Source organism: Rhynchophorus ferrugineus, unplaced genomic scaffold (assembly GCF_030347505.1).
Source record: "Rhynchophorus ferrugineus isolate W39M unplaced genomic scaffold, kcgeb_rfMv2 rfM7, whole genome shotgun sequence".
In the NCBI taxonomy this organism is placed as follows: Eukaryota; Metazoa; Arthropoda; class Insecta; order Coleoptera; family Curculionidae; genus Rhynchophorus; species Rhynchophorus ferrugineus.
This window is the reverse complement of record NW_027472586.1, coordinates 13,420,000-13,444,205: the sequence shown is the minus strand read 5'-3', so window position 1 is coordinate 13,444,205 and position 24,206 is coordinate 13,420,000. Positions and strand designations below refer to the sequence as shown.

At 31.2% G+C, this 24,206-nt stretch overlaps 1 protein-coding gene across 2 annotated transcripts in view; it reads right to left on the bottom strand.

The window, feature by feature from the left end:
• Positions 1 to 24,206, bottom strand: part of LOC143199935 (uncharacterized) — a 240,421-nt gene that overhangs the window by 130,653 nt on the left and 85,562 nt on the right. The window contains exons 1-2 of one of the 2 annotated variants that reach the window (XM_076410094.1): positions 21,629 to 21,767; positions 14,095 to 14,259 (exon numbers count right to left, since the gene is read on the bottom strand). In XM_076410094.1, the coding sequence (XP_076266209.1) occupies positions 14,095 to 14,178 (84 nt within the window). In that variant the 5' untranslated portion in view covers positions 14,179 to 14,259; positions 21,629 to 21,767. Of the gene's footprint in view, positions 1 to 14,094; positions 14,260 to 21,628; positions 21,768 to 24,206 lie in introns of those variants that run through there. The other variant, XM_076410093.1, reaches the window with a different exon arrangement.

Below are 24,206 nucleotides of genomic sequence, written 5' to 3'. Positions count from 1 at the left end.
AGCACAAACCTTCGATAAGGTTTGACATCAAGGCCTTATTCATAAACTAGAGAAAATGTTACCAAAACAACACACCGAACTATTAAAATCGTAAATTACAACCAGAATGTTTAGAGTCAAACAAAAAGAAGCTTACTATACAATAAAAGAAGCTAAAGTAGGTATACCCCAAGGAAGTGTACTGGGGCCAATGCTTTATCTACTCTACACTTGTAATATACCACAAATGTAAAATATTACGATCGCTACCTTTGCTGATGATACTGGGATTATAGCTATCGGAGATACTGCATGTGCAGTTCACCTACAATCAGACCGTACAAGCACCAATAACATTAAATAATACCATAATTCCAAATAGCAAAAACGCTAAATATCTCGAATGAATCTTGATGCAAAACTTCGCTGGAAGGAACATATAAGAAAGAAGATAAAAGAACTGGAATTGAAATATAAGGAAATGTACTAGTTAATTGGAAGCAAATCACAATTATCAGTACATAATAAATGGCTAGTATATAAGCAAATACTGAGACCTATATGGACATACGGAGTTCAATTATGGGGTTCTGCAAAGAGAACATAAACCAAATTCGAATTTTTCGGAACAAACTCCTGAGAGGTATTGTGGGTGCACCCAAATACTATATGACTTATTACCTACATCGAAACCTTCATATACCCAGAATCAGTCAAGAAATCAGGAGAGTTGCAAGGGAGCATGAGGAAAGATTACATTCTCATGACAATATTGAAGTATTGCAGCTTTTAGATACCACCAGAACAGGACACAGGCTCAGAAGAATCAAACCATCTGATCTTGTATAGTGTTGTGTAGTGAGGTGCATATATTAAAAATAGACCAATGACATGTATAAACATTATTTCACCAGAGACTGAGATAGGGCCCATGGATCCCCCTAGTTATATATTTAGATTTAAGTTACCATAAAGACAAATTGTAGGTTAATCGGAAACGACTAGTAACAATGTAATAAATAAATAATAAAAAAATATGTATTGTTTAGCCGAAGAGATATATTCTTCTACAACATTATCCATGAGTCGTACAAATACGTTTTGAATACTTTTTAGTAATCGATGATAGTTTAGTTGATTAAAACTTGCTGCTGCTAAATTTTTTTCACTGCTGAGTACTTGCTGTTTTTGAATCTTACTCTGCTGATGAATGTGAACATACCTAATACAAAGAGAAATAAAGATAGAGTTATAAAACAAATAACTGCAAACGAAATCCAGAAAAATTTGAATATGAGAAGGCTTCAGTGAATGATCTAACAAGTCGCCTCAACTAGTAGCTTGGAGATCTATTTAATGCCACCCTGCGGTTGCAATACGTGTGTGTGCAGTAGAAGTCTGCGGAAATTACTATGATCTCTAAACCAAGTAAATCGCACAACGATAAAGCAAGTTACCGACCAATATCATTGCAACCAATAGTATCGGAATTATTAGATAACTTTTTCTTAAAACGCCTCAAATGAATTATTGAAAAAAAAACTCATACACGCTGTCCAATTTGGACTTAAAAACACTCGATAATTGATCAGATATATTGTATTAAAAATGTAATTGAGAAAACGTTTCATTTAGGAAACAATATTCCACGATTGGTCATATTCACAGAATTACCAATGTTATAGAAAAACCACTAGAAGAAAATAACGTTTCTTTAGCAAGATTTTAAATGTTGCTCAAGCTTTCGATAAAGTTTCGCATTAGGGTATAAACTATAAGATTAAAATGTTAATAACAATATTACTAGATAATAATTTTTATATTGTTTAGCTGAAGAAACATATTCTTACTCAATATTATTCATAAGACGTACAAATAAGTGTTGAGTACTTTTTAGTAATCGATGATAGTTTAGTTGATTGAAATTTCTTGCTGCCAAATTTTATTAAACTGATGAGTACTTGCTACTTTTGAACCGTGCACTGCTCACGAATGTGAACTTACTTAATACAAAGAGAAATAAAGATAAATTCATAAAACTAATAACTGCAAACGAAATTCATAAAAATTTCAATATAAAAGGGTTTCAGGGTATGATCTATGAAGTAGCCCGGTACTTAAACCACAACTAGGAAAAGGCATAATAAAACTTGGACCTCTATTTAATGCCACATTGCTATTGCAATATGTGCCAACGTAGTGGAAGAATGTGGAAATTATTATGATCTCTAAACCAGATAAATCGACCAATGGTAAAAATTTTACCGACCATTATCATTGCTACGAATAATATCGAAATCATTTGTAATATTTTTCTGAAAGCGTCTCAATTTGAACTTAATAAACACTCGACAATTGATCAGGTACATTATATTAAAAATGTAACTGAGAAAACTTTTGATTTAGGAAACAATATTCTACGATTGGTCATATTCACAGAATTACCAATGTCATAGAAAAACCACTGGAAGAAAATAACGTTTCTTCAGCAAGATTTTTAAATGTTGCTCAATCGTTCGATAAAGTTTCGCATTAGGGTTTAAACTATAAGATTAAAATGTTAATAACAATATTACTAGACAATAATTTGTATATTGTTTAGCTGAAGAAACATATTCTTACTCAACATTATTCATAAGACGTACAAATAAGTGTTGAGTACTTTTTAGTAATCGATGATAGTTTAGTTGATTGAAATTTCTTGCTGCCAAATTTTATTAAACTGATGAGTACTTGCTACTTTTGAACCGTGCACTGCTCACGAATGTGAACTTACTTAATACAAAGAGAAATAAAGATAAATTCATAAAACTAATAACTGCAAACGAAATTCATAAAAATTTCAATATAAAAGGGTTTCAGGGTATGATCTATCAAGTAGCCTGGTACTTAAACCACAACTAGGAAAAGGCATAATAAAACTTGGATCTCTATTTAATGCCACATTGCTATTGCAATATGTGCCCATGTAGTGGAAGAATGTGGAAATTACTATGATCTCTAAACCAAATAAATCGACCAATCATAAAAATTTTACCGACCAATATCATTGCTACGAATAATATCGAAATTATTTGTAATATTTTTCTGAAAGCGTCCCAATTTGAACTTAATAAAGACTCGACAATTGATCAGGTACATTGTATTAAAGATGTAATTGAGAAAACTTCGCATTCAGGAAATAATATTCCACGATTGGTCATATTCACAGAATTACTAATGTTATAGAAAGACCACTGGAAGAAAATAAGGTTTCTTCAGCAAGATTTTAAATGTTGCTCAAGCTTTCGATAAAGTTTCGCATTAGGGTTTAAACTATAAGATTAAAATGTTAATAACAATATTACTAGACAATAATTTTTAAATTGTTTAGCTGAAGAAACAAATTGTTATGTAATATTATTCATAAAACGTACAAATAAGTATTGAGTACTTTTTAGTAATCGATGATAGTTTAGTTGATTAAAATTTCTTGGTGCCAAATTTTATTAAACTGCTGAATACTTACTACTTTTGAACCTTACACTGCTCACGAATGTGAACTTATTTAATCCAAAGAGAAACAAAGATAAATAAAAGCAATAACTGCAAAGAAAATTCAGAAAAAATAGAATATAAAGAGGTGTCAGGGTATGTTCTATCAAGTAGTCCAATACTTCAACCACAACTAGGAAAAGAGATAATAAAACTTGGACCTCTATTTAATGCCACATTGCTATTACAATATATGCCAATATAGTGGAAGAATGTGGAAATTATTATGATCTCTAAACCAGATAAATCGACCAATGATAAAAATTTTACCGACCAATATCATTGCTACGAATAATATCGAAATTATTTGTAATATTTTTCTGAAAGCGTCTCAATTTGGACTTAGTAAACACTCAATTGATCAGGTATATTGTATAAAAGAATTAATTGAGAAAACTTTTGACAAGGAAAATTTGTGATGAAGATGAGGGCGTTGAATACAAGTTGACAATAAAGTCACTTTACCAGATGAGCTAGATTCTCAAATCCTACATTTTTAATCGTCACTTCAGAATGAAATACGGCGATTGATCACCAGATTTCAAAACGTGAGTATACACCACAAGGTAGTGTACTTGGACCAATATATTAACTCTATACTAGTGAACTAATCACTAAAAGTAAAAATATTGAGAGAGCTCTAAATAGGAAACAAATAGCTGAATAAAATTAAATGAAAAAAACAAGTACATAGCACATAACAAATGTAGTACATAACAAATGTGGAAGGTGACTGAAGTAATTATGGTTTCTAAACCAGGAAAGACACTTCATGACACAGCGTCCTACCGGGCAATATCACTGTTGCCGACAATGTCCCAATTATCTGAAAAACTTTTATAAAAAGCATAAAATCTTGGACGAGGAAAAGCATGTTATTCTAGATCATCAATTTGGTTTCAAGAAATAACACTCCAAGATTAATCAGATTTACAGAGTCACCAATGTTATAGAAAAATCACTGGAAAAATATAAGATTTATTCTGCAGTATTTTTAAATGTTACTCAAGTTGTCGATAAAGGACGGCATTAGGGTTTAAAGCATAAGATTAAAATGTTTATCCCTGGCCAATATTAAAAAAATTAATAGTCATATATAATTTATAATTATATATGACCATTAATTCATATGCCGATAATTCCGAGTCAAACAAGAATATGCCAACTCTGTATTTCTCTACTGAAAAATACAATCAGGTGTGCCACAGGGGAGTGTACTGGGCCTAGTCCTATATTTTCTGTACACTCGAGTACACTTGCGAACGACCAATGAAAATGTTGTTGCTACTTAATGAAAATGCTATCCTAGTCATTGGGGTCTACAGCACTAAATCAACCGAAAAGTTACAAAAAAACTATTGCCGAAATACAATGCTGGACAGAATAACAGCGAATAAATAACTTCACAAAACTTGCCTTTCCACTCTTTTAAGTTTGAAACTAGTCTGAGAAGTACCTCGAACATAGAAACATAAATATTTAAAAAAAAAACTTAATTTCAGTTCATATTCTCCCATTATATTCCGTAATTCTACATAAATACTGCCTCTCCAACTTCTTCTCAGCTCATTTCATTCGAACCTTTACTGAACCCCAACAGTCTACCTCAGCATCAACCAGAATGTATTTTTAAATATAACAAAGTGACAAGATATAGTAGCGACGTACATAAAATATATTTTCATCCAGTTATTGCATTTAATCAATAAACCCAATTAATTTGTGTTTGTAATAAAATTACGGTACCTGAAACTAAATAATTATGTGAACATTTCCCCCAACATCTATTTTAATTAATGTATTATTTATCATCTATTTCGGGAATATTTCAAAATTATATCAACAAAATATATACATACTTTATTACGTTATTAATATTATTGATCCCTGTTGCTTGACTCTGTACGTTATTAACGTTTTATTTTATTACAAAATATAACGGCCAGATATAAACTTGACGAAAACAACATTACATCGGACATAAAAACCGTTTAATTTTACTGGCAGGATCATAAAATCTTAATTGAAACGTTACATGGTTACAAATACAAATTAGAAGTAAAAAAGTCTTTTTAATGTAATAAGGTTATAAAAAGTTGTTAAATAAATATGATTATATATATATATATATATATATATATATATATATATATATATATATATATATATATATATATATATATAACTAATCTTACTAAACTTACTGAACATTCACTGTTGTTCACTGCTGGTCACATATTCTCAAAATACAAAGAAAGCTATTAATTAAATTCAAGCTTTCAACAAGTGTCATTCAAATCTCATGATGGTTAGATTATGAAAAGCCAATACCAAATATATGGTTTCTTGTAAATCAAATAGTTTGTTATGTAAATAGTTGGGCTATACTTCACCAGGTTAAAGATAAGTTACAAATATGTGATTGAACAATGTGATTTTATTAAGTTTTTACAGCATGGTATTTGTGTTATGACTAACAGAAATTTCAAATATTTCGAACAACACTTACGTACCGATAATGTGTGGTCAGTGAATTAAAATAAAGTAAAAGAAACTAAGCAGATATCTATTAGAAGAATTCATAGGAAAAATCGATGTAATAAAGCATGTCTAAACACAGATGTTGTAAAGTATTTGAGAAACTATTGTAGTTACACATCCTTATAAAATTATTAAGCTATTATTACAATGAACTTTAAAATTACAATTTGTGCATGTTATTTATCCAAATACCAAATATAACATAATTTGATACAATACAGAGATGTATCATCAAATATATAAAATAGCCGGCTTGCTGGCGCAGTGGTAAAGGCGATGGAACATTTCCCCTACTGTTGCGATAGCCGCGCGTTCGAATCCTGCTGGGGTATGGTCGCAAATTTATGTTTGTGATTGTCTAAAATTTGTAAATGTTCTAGGCAATAGTGTAAAATCCGACAAGGAAAATGATCCCGGTCAGGCCAGTTACCAGGCTGGGTAAGACCGGATGTCTTCTGGGATGGTTTCTAAAGTTGGTCACTTGCCAGTCGGTAGGCTTTAATGCTGAGGACCGTGGTTCCGAGCCCACGTTAAACTGTAGGTCCAGTCCAGATAAACCCATAGTTGGTAAAAGAAGACTTTAAAATATATAATTTTTTTTAAATATATAAAATTTAAACTTTTTTTCATGTTGGATTAAATAACCCTGTTGACAACATTTGAGATTGGATCCGATTTGTTTTGTTTATTGTGTATATGACTCCCAAATAATATTATTCAACTATGTAAAATTAATATGTTGGTGGCCCTTGACTAAAAATAATTCAATACATAATTTTGGTAAACAATTTTGATTTCTGACAGTCATCACACAAGTGGCGATTGAGCTACTGTTGCCTACTCCTTAGAGTTACTGCCTGCATTTACTAATTTTCTTACCAAATTTTATACTGATAGTATTTCTAGTTAATTTTCTTCCACAATATTCTACCACATTTCATTGTTATTGTGCCCGAAATACTCACTCACTTCAATTATAAAAAAGCTTAATTAATAGTAGTTACGGTTCACTTACAGCCATACAGTACCCTCATTACACACGAATCGATTGTGAGAAAATTTAGATTACTTATCTTAATAAATCCCCATCGTGGAAGCTTAATTTTTTCATTTATCTTTTCTTTCCGTTGATTACCCAAAACCATTTTTAACTGTAAAATATAAGATAAATAATCGAAATAAAATCGAAGCGCTCTAAGAAGTTCAAATGTTGCTCAAAAAAGATTGAGGAAATGCTGATTAGGAAACGGTACGTGACGTCAATGTTTCGTACCGCTTCTGATTGGTGTTTGACTTAATATGGTTCATAATAATATAATTATATAAATATCACGGTAATAATAAATTTTAAAATGTTTTGTTTTCATTTCTGGTAAAATTTTGATAACCCTATCTTAAATTTTAAGCTTTTTACTTTTTTACATTAATTTTAAAATAAAAGCATGTTTAATAATCCCTATAGTATGTTATTATTAATATTATAGCGACCTTGAGGCATGTCGAATTTTACATCTTAGAATAGCGATCTATAAAATACCCAGAATATATTATCACAGATGTTGTAGAGGGGCGGGGTGCTAGCAACGCGAACTATGACACGATAACGATTATCTGGCAACCACAAGGCGTTTATCTGGGATGTTATTGAAGGATACCTTCATTGTTCAGTATCTGAGCAGCGTTGAGTTCAGACATGCCACCATTGACTGGCCAAGCCTCGTCCTCAGGTAAACCCAGCGCCGCTTCCTTCTACCACCACTGTTTCATTTAGTTTTAACTCCATTCACTGAAATCCTAAATTATAAATAAATATTTTTGAACTTCTTTATCACAGTAATCGAAGCCTATTAAAACTCAACAATTACACAATATGCATTAAGACCGTATTCAACCATACCATAACAGCAAATCCGATTGAAATTCTTACAATACCCTTCCCACAAATTATATAACCATATAGAGAATAACCCCTTCGTCAACCACCCAATAATATCTCCCCGACCCTTATCTACGATGTTTTGTCTAATCCAAACGGTATCTCAGAATCGTTCCAGACATTTCGAAAAGTCGGATCGGCATATCCCGGGAGACGCTAACGCCATAAGATATTTGTTATTTACGTTTCAGTTAGGTTAAGGAAGGGAAACAGCTTATAGAAAAATATTATCTTTCCATGCACGCTTTTACTACCCAGTCTATTTGATGACTTGTTACTTTGTATTTGTAGAAAATACGTCGAGAACTAAACTTGTGCTTCCTTTGTCTTATTTGAGAACGTACAATAACAATGTATAACAAATTGAACTCTATAATGCGATATAATTCAGTAGTTTTATGTTAAAAATACTACAGATAACAATTTTATTTATCATTATACTTAACATATTTAAACAAGTTAAGAGACTATGGTTTATAGCAGAAATTTGGTAAGAAGTATTATAAAATATTAGGCAAAATAATAGGACTCGTTTCAACAAATCAGTGACCTATCATGTGATGTAGAATATAAAAGCAACAAAAATAATATTACTGCAAATAATGCTGGGAAAATGCAGATGTAAAACAATGTTACATATGTAGATGTAAATTCCCTTTAAACGTAAAAAAAAAACTAACAAACTTGCTGTCAGTAATACATATGGGATATATGTTAGATGGCGGAAAAAGAATTTTGTATCATGCCATTCGGATTCTGCAGTTTCGAACCATATGAAAAATAACACCGAATTTTTAGTGCAGAATAAAGAATTTCTAAACGGAACTTCCATCAGATTGAGTTTTATAAAATTATTTAAATAAACAAAATACATAATGAACACACTAACACACAGGTGTCTCAAAATCAATGCACATTAAATACAGTGACATAGATGTTCAGTCCAAAGTGTCTATTGCAAAATAAGTACTTTATACTTTGTAGTGCTAAAATCATTTGTCAATTAGATATTGAAATTTCACTAAAATGGTAAGTTATTAGCAGAATTTAGCATTGAGAATTATTATTTTCCTGTGATGTGGATCGGGCCAATAAAATACTATAAATATACAAGTATGAATTACTATGAAGCATTATAAAATATTTGGCAAAATAATAAGAATCGTTCCAAACTAATAACGACTTTTAATTTTAGAAAGTATATTACGAAATATATTTCCATCAAGCATTTTGTTGAATAATGTCAAAGACTTATATGCTAAATTCACGTATAAAATTCTGTTAAAAAAAGTAATTTAATTAATGAGAACAAAAGGAATTAAATGCTGCACGTATTTTGATATAAAACAATTTTATACATGTAGAAGTAAATTCCCTTTTAAACGTAAAAAAACATAACAAACTTGCTGACAGTGATACATATGGGACATAGATGTCGAAAAATGATTGTTGTATCATGCCACTCGGACTCTGGAGTTTCGAATCATTTAAAAAACAACACCGAATTTTTTATGCAGAAGAGAATCGCCCCTAATATTTCTAATCGGAACTTATCCGAATTTATTGAAAATATTGATTAAATCTTACAAACGTACTATCGTACGTTGTACGTAACGTATCTTACGTACAAATGGAATCTAATTATATGCAGAAGAAATATTTATTTTTAGACGAAGAGATATTAAAAATATTTAACACTAAACAAGATCACACTATAAGAATTTAAAAAAGAAAGAAATGTGTGGCTGCCGCTGCGATTATTTGTCAGAACACTCACTACTATTTTTGGAAGGAATTTGCACGAGAACTGAAAACACTGGTTGAAGAAATACTGTTTATTTCAGTGTTAAAGATACATGTGGTCGACGGGAGAATTGAAAGGATATTAGGTTAGGTAGAGGAAGTACAGTAGCGCTGTGGAAGTGGTACTATTACAAGGGGATGGAGAAAAGAAAAGAGAGCGAGACGTCGTCGTGATGGTCTTTTATAGCCTGGAACTGCACGGTACCAATCCACCGGCGTTGCCAACCTTTGTACTTGTTGATGAATTCGTGGTAGCCTAAAGGGTCGTGGCGGTCGCCACAATACATTTAAGTCTATTTTTTGCATTTTAATTTTTGGGATGATGTTAGCAGCGAGTAACCTGATGTAGTTAAAAAGTATATATGAGATTAAGAAAACTTTGTTTCTTTCTCTCACAACGTACCGAGATTAGATGCTAACCCAAGCATGATACTTCATAAGTCTCGAACATAAAACCAAATTTTTAAAGTAGTCATGGTAAACCATCAATATCTTGGGTTATTTAGGGCCCAGTCTATCTATTTGGAATAAAATGATTTTACATGTTGAAAACATACAGCAATAATATACATAACGAACACAACAACTAACATATAGGTGTCTATGAAATGTAAGTATTAAATAAATACTTTAATAAAAAATATTATACAGTTTGAAATGTATTAATTATAAAATACACTTATATAGTAAAAGTTCATACCATAGATACGCAGACATATATGTACAGGAGATTAAAACATTACATATATATTATTAAATCCTACTACAAAACATGAAATTTAAAATATAATGGTATCTAAAAAAAATAATATTTTAGTTAAATTAGAGTAAGCCATATTCCCTATCAACAGGGAAATTATTTACACCAAAAATAAGTTTCACCAAATTCCAATTCAATTGATCCAGTCGTCTATATAGGGCAGCTGTGTTTGCATTTGGATCTCGTTTCCCAAATACATAATTTTCATGCTAAAAGCCGTTCTGAATACCAACCAGCTGGATTGCAACAGCTGTTGGTGTCGTTAATAAGGACTCAAATAGATGTCAAGAAAGTTTTAGACACCTGAACGCTAATTAAATGCTGAACTGGTTAATTGATTGAAAAATAATTAATATAAACTTGATAATTGTATATCTATTAACAGTTCTTCCGTACTATATCAGTAGTACTATTTACAGTGGGTGGGCCAAATAATACGAACACCTGACTTATACACAATATTTATGTATTAATAAGGTGTCGATCCACCATTTGGTTTTAAAACCGCTACAATTCTCAGCGGAATAGAACTGAAGACATGTTAGAGATGGCACTCCGACTCCCACTTTCTATTCTAACACTCACCATAATGGTTCAATTTGGTTGAGGTCCGACGACTATACTGACTAACACTGAATCACACTTTTCCAATCATCAAGTGTCCAGGGTTTATGATTGCTGAACTCCTTTTTTCGAAGCTTAGTGAGGGCTTTCGTTATGCAGGGCCTTGAAATATCAGCCCGTTCAGAAGAACGAGGTTCTATGTTCGACTGTATATATATTTTTATGTATCTTCACCGATGTCTTCGTCAATTGTGGACCGATTGCCAAAATTACCTTTTTATTCGAAAGAGCGCACTTATGAGGTGGTCCCATTGGAATCAAGTCTAGATCTGATGGTGGAATCCGAGAAAATCGAGGGAAAACCTCAAATGTCAAAGGTCCCTACACAGTTTTCACATACTTTTTCAGATATTTGTGTATAATGTTACTATTGAGCTGTTGTCACGGAAGATGCAACTCCTCAACCGTTAGGAGTTAGAGAATATTTCTTTAAACATTATGGGGACGTACAGACAACCAATTAAATACTTTGAAGTTAATTAGGTAAGCTGATGATGAAAGCAGGGACTGTACCGCTAAAGTCGTCCAGTGCCAAAACCGTTCAGTTTGCTTTTAAGCACTAACCATATAATATGGGAAGCCGTAGAAATATTGCAGGTAACTTCCTCTATGGTGTAGTGGTTAGAGCGTTCAGCTCACGCATGGAGGTCGCGGGTTCGATTCCCGGTGGGGGCAGTGACATTTTGTTGGTGTTCTAGTTTGGTTACAACATTTAAGTATTAAGTTGTGTAAATTGGGTGTATATAGTAGAATATAAAATATGTGTAGTAGATAGGTTAGTAAAGTTTTTGTTTATTTTTATTTAGTTATTACAACGATTATGTGCCTATTTTATTTTAAAATTATTTGATTATTTTTTACTTTTTAGTGAGTCCTTATTTACTTTTTTAAATTGGCTCACTTTTTTACAAATATATTATTGGTGTTAGTTTTGTGGAGTTCCTGCTAAACTGTTTTCATTAAAATTGTATTACTCAAGTGAGTACGGAGTTTTGCTATCAATTTCTCCGCGATAGTTATACGTTGTCTAGTTCTGTCTCTGTCAGTTAACTTTGGGTTTTGCCAACCATCGCTCATCGTCGATTATGTTTTATCATGTTTTGTGTATACATATTACTATAGATACTGTCTTAAGGAGTCTGAGAGATTACACAGTTCACCGATAGCTTATTTTAACCATCGCAGAACAAAGCGTATAAAAACCCGTCGATGTCATGAGCTGCCGAATTGTTTTCATTTTATTCAAATTCAACGAAATGATCATGGACGATATAGGATTCCAGCTGGGCCTCGCCATATGCCCCACAGCAGAAGACATATCTCATCTTTGTTAACCCTCGCAATGGTGATGTGAATTGGTCTCCAAAATCGTGCTATTTAATGTATTGTGCGGTTTCTAATGTCGTAGTGCTTTGTTAGTTAGTTGCTATCGACTGATATCCTTAATGTCAACACAACCCAGGCCATTATTTTAATTGAGTCGGATTTATTTGACAGAAAATGTTGCTTTCTACACATGATGACAAAGAAAGGCATTATAAATAAAGAATAAATTCGTTAATAAAACTCACACACACTTTATTTAATTTAATTTCAACATCGAACCCCTCTGATTGGATTGAAATAGACAGCTTAATGGGGCTACCTATTCAGATATTGTTCAAATAATTTTACTATAATGAAAACTGACAGTGTATTCGGAACATATATACATTATTATCAGTTTAAATTTAAACTAACAGATAATCTATACGAGTTAAATTCCGGTATTGTATTGACACAAAATAATATGCACAAATTTTATATCTAAAATTTTGTTTATAAACTATAAACGAATTGTATTTACTCAGAATTATATATATTTATTCAAACTAGCAATTAATTCTTATTATATTGTGATATATTATGACTGAAGACATATTATGCAAATTTGGTTCAGTCTAAATATTTCTTACAGATTATTATCTAGCAGTTCCTCATTAACATATCAGAAGATGATTTGATATTGTTGATATTTTCGTACTTGAAGTGACTGTCACATTGATGGTTTCATCCACTTTTAAAAGGTCATAGAATACCACTCACCGTTTATCTTGTGAGGTGCAGAACTTATGATTTGAATTATTCCCTAACTAAAAATATTGAGTTTTTAATTGAAATTATACTGCCAAACGCAAATATACTGCCGAACTTCAAGACATTAGTGATAATAATTATAGATTATAAACCGGCAAACGTTCTAAACCAAAAGTTCAATTTGATGACGTTACAAATTTGGATGATGGACAATTTGGATGTTTTATTGGATATACTATTGTAGATGTTTATCTTTGAGATATTTTGGCTGCCTAGGCAATATTTTCTCGTTCACAATATAGTTAGTTTTAACAACTTTTAAAATAGCGCTTAAAACGCCTTCCGTAATATTTCAAAAAAATAGGTTAAAAAATACTAATATATTACAAAAAATAGATAGAGGGTATATTTCTTTCCCTTGCAGTCCTATAATATTAACATATTCTGTATAAAAGTCGGACCATTTTATATGAGACATATTGTTTTTGATACCTTCTTATAATCTGTGGTTTTTCGTCTAGTGAAACAATCGCTAAGAGATTAAAAGTGTATTCATTTTAAACGGATCTTCTTATATAAAAGACTAAATTTTGGTTACATGCACTTGATTATTGTGTATTAACATAAATTGATATATTTGCTTTTAAAAATTAAATAACCAAAAAAATATTTTTAAATCAACGTTAATATATGTTAAGTTCTTTAATATAATGAAAAATTTTGTAAGAATATTAATTGAAAATATACTAATCTAAGTTATTGACACTGAAAGTTTTCGGCAGCTGTTTTCCTTGTTAATAAATACATTAATTGTTAATTAGGATAGTTTATTGATACTTACGTCTGCCGCGGCCAGAGCGCATAATCCTAATACGCAAATGACCCAGGTCCAGCCCCTGAACGACCATACCCGCACCCTGGCCATTACGTCTTCGGCTCAGGATCCTAAGCCATCATCGCCTTCCTTCCTGCTTCCACAATACATGCAACGTCTTCTTGAAGAAATCTGTAAAAAAAAAACAAGATACTTAACATTTTTGCTGATAATTTTGATATGTGTATAACCAAAGAAAACCGCCAGTCAAAAATACGATTATTAACTATTGAAATATACGATTTAGGACTCTATTTTTTTTGGAGGACAGTATATTTTTTAAACTCTATTCGTGGTAAATATTTACCCTACCGCAATTAAAATATCATTTGGATTATTTTGGATTACCATTAACACACATTTATACCATATTTGACAAATATGTCACAATTTTTCACTTGATCTTCACGTATTCTAGCACCGAAGGAATTATCATCAATATTTAATATATGATATATTCCAATCGCGGGTTGATTATATTTTCGTGTGATATTCTTGACGGTGTTAAAGTACAACATATTTAGTACAATCTCTATAGTCTTTTAATATATATACACACACATATCTGATGTTGTTTTTTTTTTATAATATTCCAACGTATCAGTGAAAAAAAGTTCAAATACAGCAAACGGGACAAAAAGTAAGCCAATCTTACTACTGGGATCTATTAGTGTCGACCCTTGGAACTCCTAAGAAGATTTTATTCCCAGATTATCTTGAAAAGGGTCAAGTGGGTTAGCCGTAGTAAATTTACGATATTAATCTGATATTTCTCGACCTCTCGGACACAGTAATATATAGCTAAATTCATATTAACTCCTTGCAGCATTGATACAACAAAAGGATAAGGATATATCCAACGAGAGAAACCGACCGTAAAAACATTTCCTCGTTCCCGAAACTGGATACGAGAGTCGCCTAAAAAGCATTTCGGAAGTCCAAGAAATTTCCCTTTCGGCATTCAAAATGGTCTGTTTTTAGGAAATATTATGATGAAGAGATGGAAAGGGTATTCCGTAAAATTTTAGAGCTATAATTGCAACGGAGATAAGTCGTTTGGGATGTCTCAAAATGATGTATAAATTTAAGTTGAAGCAAAAATTGAGGCCACAACAATGCGGACACGGGTGTCGCATTTGTTCTTCCTCACCACTAACCTTAAGGAAATCTTAAAAAAATATACGTGCCGATTAATATATTCTATTATATTACATCTCCATATTGATTAACGAAATGAATAAAAAGTTATCTCATTTCAACATTTTGGTAGAAGAGGGAGCCTTTACTGTTAGAGGAGACTTTGCATTAGAATGTTATATGCTTGCATGTATTTTAATCAGAGATTCCTGTTGTTCAAAATCCGGATAACCATTGTACACAAAAATTAGACATCCTGATATTACTGTTAAATTCAGTGTTTTTGTCATTTCTCTATATAAAATAACAGTTCTATTTAGTTTTATTGAGTTGTGCCGATTATTGAATATATAATGCATATGCTAATATTGTAATGCTTAGAATTGCCTTTTCGACTTTTGATTTTTTATTTTTATGTCCATGACAAAGAAGAGCCACCTACCAATCTAAAATCGGTACGGCATCGGTGCATTCCTAGTAATATGAAAAAGGCTGCAGCAAAGGATGGAATATATTTTCTTTAGTATATATTACAGCAATATTTCTCAATAAATACCTTTTCAATGTGAATAAATGATCATAGTACATACAAGCATTTTTATATGGACAACGGCGAGTAAAGGGAAATAATTTAGACAATCAAAGAAAGGAGCTGTATTGACCACTCCATCGGTTCAACAAGTCAACCTATCTCTAACTTAAACTTAAGAAAATTTTTTTAGGCTTTAGATAACTCAGCAATTTCAAAAACATTTAGCGTTAACTGAAAATATAACAAAAAGGACAAATAGCCTACCTTTACTAACATACAAAAATATATCCAGTACATCAACATACAAAAACATGAAAAGGATTGAAATTATGATCAAATGTCTAACTATACTGCAAGGACGCATAAACTAGGATACTACCAAGCGATACTAAGACCTTATTAATAATAAAGGAAAAAAATTATACATTAAACTGAAAAGTTTCAAGAATAACTAATGAGCTTTTACCTATTAGAGCTATCAATATGTATGAGTCCAATTACTCTTTCTAGACAGCAATCAATAGCATCACGAAGCGTATAACATCTATTCCACCTATAAGAAGCATCAATGGTCCACAGGCAATAAATAAAAAGAAAAGCTCTTTGATAACATACAATGCGTGGCAAAAGTCCCGCTAGAATTGACGCAATATCCGCTGAGAGGCAATAATGGAACGCGTTTATTGTCAATAAATATTGTCACTATTTCTGCTCATTCTTGTGGCGTATATTTATCCATAATAAAATTTGGATCCCTACACTACACAATGGTTAAAGCGAAACTTAGCACAACCAAAATGGCGCGCAATCAAAATGGTAGAAGGACTTTTGCTCCACCTTAGTGTCAAATCTATATATATATATATATATATATATATATATATATATATATATATATATATATATATATATAAAATATATATATAAAAATTTTCTTAAGTTTAAGTTAGAGATAGGTTGACTTGTTGAACCGATGGAGTGGTCAATACAGCTCCTTTCTTTGATTGTCTAAATTATTTCCCTTTACTCGCCGTTGTCCATATAAAAATGCTTGTATGTACTATGATCATTTATTCACATTGAAAAGGTATTTATTGAGAAATATTGCTGTAATATATACTAAAGAAAATATATATATATATATATATATATATATATACTCGATCACGACAGACAGATGAATAACATCATTAATGCCGATAACTTAAAACCCTAAATGTTCCTACTAATTACAACAAAAAGTTTAACCTAAGAAATAATAAACATCTGTGCCCAAAAGAAGCAATTGCATTCGATCAATGGAGAATATTTATGCTATTATATAGAAAAGCCACAATAAAACTTACTTTAGCAATTAACGCAACCCTTAGTTTTAAATATTAACTTTTTTATAGGAAATTGACGAAAATAATCATAATATCAAAGCCTCACGGGCAACTAAATAATATTGTTTCATTTATAGCAATTCCTCTTTTAGAAATATTCTCGATACTTTTTGAAAAAATATAGTTCAGTTTCTATTTTCTCTATTCTCTAATCTATTTTATCTACTAGTGGTGCAAGTTCTTGGATTATACAGGCTGGCTAACTCTCGACAAAATAGCATCGCATTCGTCTGGATCCCCAACAACAACCTACCCAAATATGCCCTTAGGTATGAAAAAATTATAAATACATTATATTATAAAGATCGTTCCCCATTCGCAGATGGTAAGAGAAATAGCATGAAGTAAACGAAAGAAGCAGTAATAGGAAGAAGTAAATAAGCTTTGGGGCATAAAAAAGGAATTATTCTTAGTAAATCTCTTTAGAAATGAGAAATTTACAAATCAAGTTAAACCGAACTGATTTGTCATTATCAATTTACCCACTCTTTCCAATAAATTGAAATACTTCTTTGCCATATTTATGAGGAACTACTATCAATCTCCCACATTTTGGAAAGTATGCTAAGTTTAGACGTGATGAAATGGGCACCAAAGACGGTGAACGCAGAAACTTGAAACATTTAAAAAATCCACAAAACGATTTTGAATGACCGTAAATTGAAACTGAATCAAATAGTAACACTCTAAAGATATCAACTGAATGTGTATATCATATCATTCACGAATATTTGGGAATGAGAAAGTTGTATGTAAAGTGGGTGCCGCGCGAGCTCACTTTTGACCAAAAACAACGACGAGTTGATGATTCTGAGCAGGGTTTGAAGATTATCAAGGGTAATAAACCCGAGGTTTTGTGTCGATATATGACAATGGATGAAACATGGCTCCATCATTTCACTCTGAAATCCAATGACGATCATCCGAGTGGATTGCACGCGATGAACCCGCTCCAAGGCTTGGGAAAACGCAACAGTCGACTGGCAAGTTTATGGCGTGTGTATTTTGGAATGCGCATGGAATATTTCTCATTGACTACCTTGAAAAGGGAAGGACCATTAATAGCGACTATTGCATAAAGTTATTGCATAAAGTTATTGCATAACGAAAAACGGCCGCAGTTGAAGAAAAAGAAAGTGCTGCTTCACTAGGATAATGCACCGTGTCACAAGTCAATGAAAACGATGAAAAGAGAGGAAATATATTTTATTATCATTTACAAAATTGTTTTCTCTCAATAACAACTCAACACATTATATTACTTATTGTTATTATTAAAATCCATTCGAAAACGTAGCTCTAATTAAAATATGAATAAAAACTTAACATTCTTATCACTTTGTTAATCAGATCCTCGATCTGACTAACAAAATTACCAAGATCACAATCCGAATCACACATAATGGCAGACAATGTAAAACGTATAGTCATCTATCGCTGTTTAGTAGGTTATGTTAAATTCGTATATATCAATATCGGCGTCATTGTTCCTAGTGGTTATTAATAAATTTTATGTATAAGCATGTACGTTGGATAAGAATATGTAAGAAATTGGTACTGTAGATTAAATACTAGTACTAGTAATATAGATACAACTAGATGAAACATATAAAGTTACAAGTTCAGAATGCAGACATACAAAATACGTTTAGAGCACATTGGTGATGTGAAAAAGACAGATGAAAAGGAGATACATCAATAAGGCAGATAATTACATAATTACAATTTACCATCAATGCTGCTACTTCGACAGTAATACTTCAATATTACTACTTTGTTTTGTTCCTTTCGCTTTCAATACTTTAATAATAACATTAAAAACCTTTATTTCTACTAGAGATCGCCCACTGGTCGAAATCAGCCACGATTTTTAAAAAATGATATGTTATTCTATTACATTTTAGGCCTAAAAATTCTTCCTTCATATAAGCTTTTATCGTGTCAAATTTCACGCCTCAAGCTGTCCCCGTTTTCCTCAAAAAGGGAGGCAAGATTTTCGCTAAGTCAATTAATATACAGATTATTTCCAGTTGTTTAGTAAAAATGAAAGATATATCAATAAATACTAGTAAACTATATACTACTCAACGAAATGCATGCATGTAAACACGTCAAAGAAAATCAAACTAAATTGAAATGTTATATAAATTATTTAAGTTCGCCTATGCTCAACTAGCCAATCCAATATTACATATTTCCTGTAGTCCAATAATTACGAGCAGATATAACACTCGGAAAATGAAAAAACACTTGGAAAAATATGTGAAGCAATAAAACAATCACGATTACCCAAATAATCATTAAACTCAGTTGTAATTTAACGGTTCATTAATTAGAAACATTCTCATACTAATATTGTATCAGCAGACAACTCCCCAGTCTGTATCAATGTTCAATAATCGTGTTTTCCCATTAATTCTTGTTGACAGAGACAACATCATCTTTGTAGCAAATATTTAGTCCGTCAAACATTATTTCAGATGTATTATATTTAGCCGACTCACTGAGATGTAACGGATGGAACCAAATAAACAAACATGTTATTTATATCAACTTTAGTTTAATTTAAACTGTATATATTCGACGTTATTGTTTGGTGACTTTAAGATATTATAAGGAATTTTAACATATGTCTTATACTTCGTGTCGGATTACCAAAATATATTTTTTGTCTCCGGTCTTAGTTCCATGTAATTTAAGGTTTTATTTATTTATGTTTAAAGCACTTATTCAATATTGTTCGTGATTTATTTTGGTTAGATCGTATGGTATTTTTTTTTATTTTTTCTGTATTACGTACACATATATTTCGATGAATAGTATGTCAAGGATATTACAAGTTTTTTAACATCTGGCTTGAACTTCATCGAATTTCTTGTCACGTTTAATTATATTAAACTGGTAACAAAACAGCTAAATCTTTTCCCTTAGTTCATATGCAGGAATAAAGTTAAATTACGAAAATAACCCTAATCCTAAACATTCGTTTCTACTGGCAGTTCTTGGTAATTCCAGTTCTCTCAATAATATACTGTTTATGCACCTAGTGAAATTTTACCTATGGCTCGCATTACTTGCCATAATATAGCTTTTAAAACTTCTTTGCTAATTTGTCCAATTGCAAATGTTACATTTTGGCCACCATTGCTTACTATTAAAACCAAAAGTCTAAAATATATTAAATATATGTAAAATGCAAATAATATTATTAGAGAAAATATTAAAACGATTTCGGAATTATTTGTTTCATTAATTGGTGGTGATATATGTATAAACTAAACAAAGCATATTAAAACTAGCCAAGCATGCTAAAAGGTTTTGTACAGTACTTTTAAGGATTTATTGATTACTATTATTATAATTTGTATTTATTTTTAGAGCTTTATTTATCAATGCCAGTTGTTCTGTATATTCAACTGACATGTAAATAAAGTATGAATTTGGGGAGTTCGAACGGAAATTTCTGATATCAGAACCGAGATGGTGCATTTATATTTGTGAAAAAATACTGCCACTACCCCGTCATTTGATGGAAATACTTTCCATTTTTTGGGAGGTGCGAAGAGCCAGAAATCACGGACAGTTAAATGTGATCAATAAGCTGGGTGTTTAAACAACTGGTAGTTTAATTAATTGACTTTAGCGGATATTTAAATTTAAATTCGAATGTGATCCACAAATCTATATCTAGTTTTGATTGAGGGTCATGGTAGCCCACATAAATTTGGTCAACAGTTATAAAAGGATGGCCAAAATCTCTTTAATTATTTTTGTAAAGTCTCATTATGTCTTTTTATTACACGCATTATAAAAAGCTGTGAATAAAATATTTTAAATATGTTTTTATGAAAAATTAAAAATTCTGAACTTCCTCGCTAAAAATGATATCCACGATAAATGACCTAGCTAGAATACACAAATTGGAGTTTCAACCAATTTAACCAAATTGAGGGAAACTTTAAATTGTGTGTAATATAAAATAATATATAAATAATGGTAACACATAAACCGCCGAAGTAAACACAAATACTTTGATGACACAATCTATTGATGTTCACACAATTCATCAATCAATACACACAATTGAAATATAAGCATATTGATTGGAAATATAAGCATCACTTCAGCAGCGATATCTTATCATGAGACGTCCGCAAAACAAAAGCGAATTAAAGAAAAGTGCATAGAAAAGGAGAACTTCTTCAAGAAAAATCCAAATACTTATAGTAAGATATAAGAAATTTAGAGCAAAAATGATCATAAAAATCATTGAAATGTTAATGTAATATAATCACCAAACCTAGTAATGACCATATGTTAAATGTAAATAGCAATATAACTATGTAATTACCATTTAATACAATTTCTACGAGTACTCAGATATTTCACTTTCAGTGTCATGAAAGAATTATAAAACAATATTCGAACCAAAGCCAACTAAACTTACTAATCGTCCTCGTTATAACTCCCTGAATTCAATCACGATTGAAAATAAAAGCAACACCACTTCAATAGCAATATCTAGTCACGAGATGTCCGGAAAACAAAAGGGGATCAAAGGAAAGCCCTTAAAAAAAACGAGCGATAAAACGTTACGCCGTTGACCGACCGGTACCCGCCGACACTAGCGAAAAACTTTGAACAATCCCATTTACCGAGAATGGTTATTTAAATGAACGGTTTCCTGCTAGCGTTGTGGAGAATAAAAGAGACTGCGTTCGTTCATCGTTGAGAATTGGTTAATTGGTCTCTTCGTAAGAGATGATCCGCCAGCATCGACCTATAAATCGCAGTCTTGAGGCTCAGGTTAGTTTGGACGCTTTATTGTTATATTTAAAAACACAATAATTAATTTTCTTTTATGACGACTTTGTCACTTATGTGTCTCAAGTTATTTAATCCATTTAATCCTCTTATATTTATAGAGATATAATTTACTCGATAGATGTTTAGGCTTTAATACTTAAAATGTATATGAATGCTCAAAAACATTTTCTTAACAAAAACATTCTAGTTTAGAAATCGTTGAGGTCTCGGCATACTTGGATGCCTGCTTATTCAACGAAGGAACTTGCAGTATTTTAACCATTCTGAAAGAGCTTAGTATTACCGTTGGTAACAGGAGCTTTAATTATGCCGTAAGAAGTTGACGCATAGACCAACAAAATCGTCGCAGCTCTCTGGACAGTTCGAAAAGAACAACATTAAGCCGGAAATGCCACATATGAAGCTAATGAAGGATTGCAAGATGATGCTGGGATAGCTGATTAATTAGTAAGCTGCCACTATATATAATTTCTCTGTGACCTAGAAACAAAACAAAATTTTCAATTATTACAACTTTTAATTTTCATATTCCGACAAAAATATTTTTTTCCTTTTATTTGTCTTTAATTTTAGTTCAAGTTATTCTTAATTGGCTAAGAAATAAGAAAAATGACCCAAAATACTCCGTCATACACCAATTCTCCCCATAAATTAAATGGTACTATTTCGTTTATATATAAAGGACATGTTCATCCATAAAATACAATCGGGTGGTCTCTTTCTTCGGGGAAAAACTTCAATTTATATACACAAAATATCAACGAGCATTTATAGAGACTTAAAGAAAATTGTCCATGTATAAAATGTCAGGAATTATTGTATTACTATTTATATTTAGTGGATAATTTGTTCTAAGTAATTCACTAGAAAACAATGATGTTAAAAATATTGTTCAAGACAACGCTGTAGTTTCATATAAATTGTTCTTAATATTCATACAAAAACAAAGAGATCTCATAGCTCAGGCGCTTAAAAAATGTATTTTAAAACAACAAATAGTTCTTTAAATTGTAGCACTATTGTTATTTTGTCACAAGATAAGAAAAAATCTTAAATAAAAATCAGGGAATAACTTAATGGAGATATATTAAACAGTTGATATATATTGAGTAATAGTTTTGTTACGGTTAGTTCAAGTAACTTTTATTTGTCAATATTTAATTAGACATATTCACAGTCGATTTTAAATTTTGGAAATTAATTACTTGAAAGCTACGAATACGATTTTTTTTGTTGGTAGTTAAATTGGTAAAACTATACTGATTTAGCATACTTCCAATTATTATTATTATATGTTCTTGTGAAAGAACTTTGCTGAACAAAATATATGTTATATTTAAGTAACATATTTACAGTCGGTAAGAATATTCTAAATAAAATCCATGGAATAAGTTGATATAAATATCTCGTAATTCTACTTCTTAATACAAATTCTAGATTGGACGATAATTTTGTTATTATTGCTGCAAAAAACCTTTATGTTTTCATAATTAATATAATTTATTCACATTCCATGTAAAATATGAGGAAGTTCTTATTTGAATCCAATTTCTAATAAAATGGAAATCTTGAAATAAATTAATGGTGATATTCACGAGGTCATACTCAAAATACAAACGAAAGCTACAATTCAATAGTTTAGCGATTGTCTCCGAAACATTTGCGTTCTGGTTTAAAAATTGTTCAGGTCTCGACATATGTGGCTGCGTGCTTATTCAACGAAGGAAATTCCAGTATTTTAACCATTCTGAAAGAGCTTAATATTAGCGTCGGTAGCGGTGCTTCAATTATGCTCAAGAAGTTGACAATCGACGCATAATCCGACAAAATCGAGTCAGCTTTGGACCATAAAGAAGCCCGAAAAGCTTGAAACGAACAGCGGTAGGCCAAAAATCACACTAGTGAAACTAATGAAAGACTATTGCTCCTCTAACTTTCAAACGCATTTTTCTCGAAAAATTTAATTTTTCGAATTTTTGTACATTCTAGCTCTTAGAGTTTTTAACCAATCGTTATAAAATTTTAAACATATCTTCTTTATATATATATATATATATATATATATATATATATATATATATATATATATATATATATATATAGATTCTCTGTGTTTTCACAATGTCAATTCTCACATCCAGAATATACACAAATCACCTGCATGAAGACATACAGCATTGTGCGATTATAGAAACTTC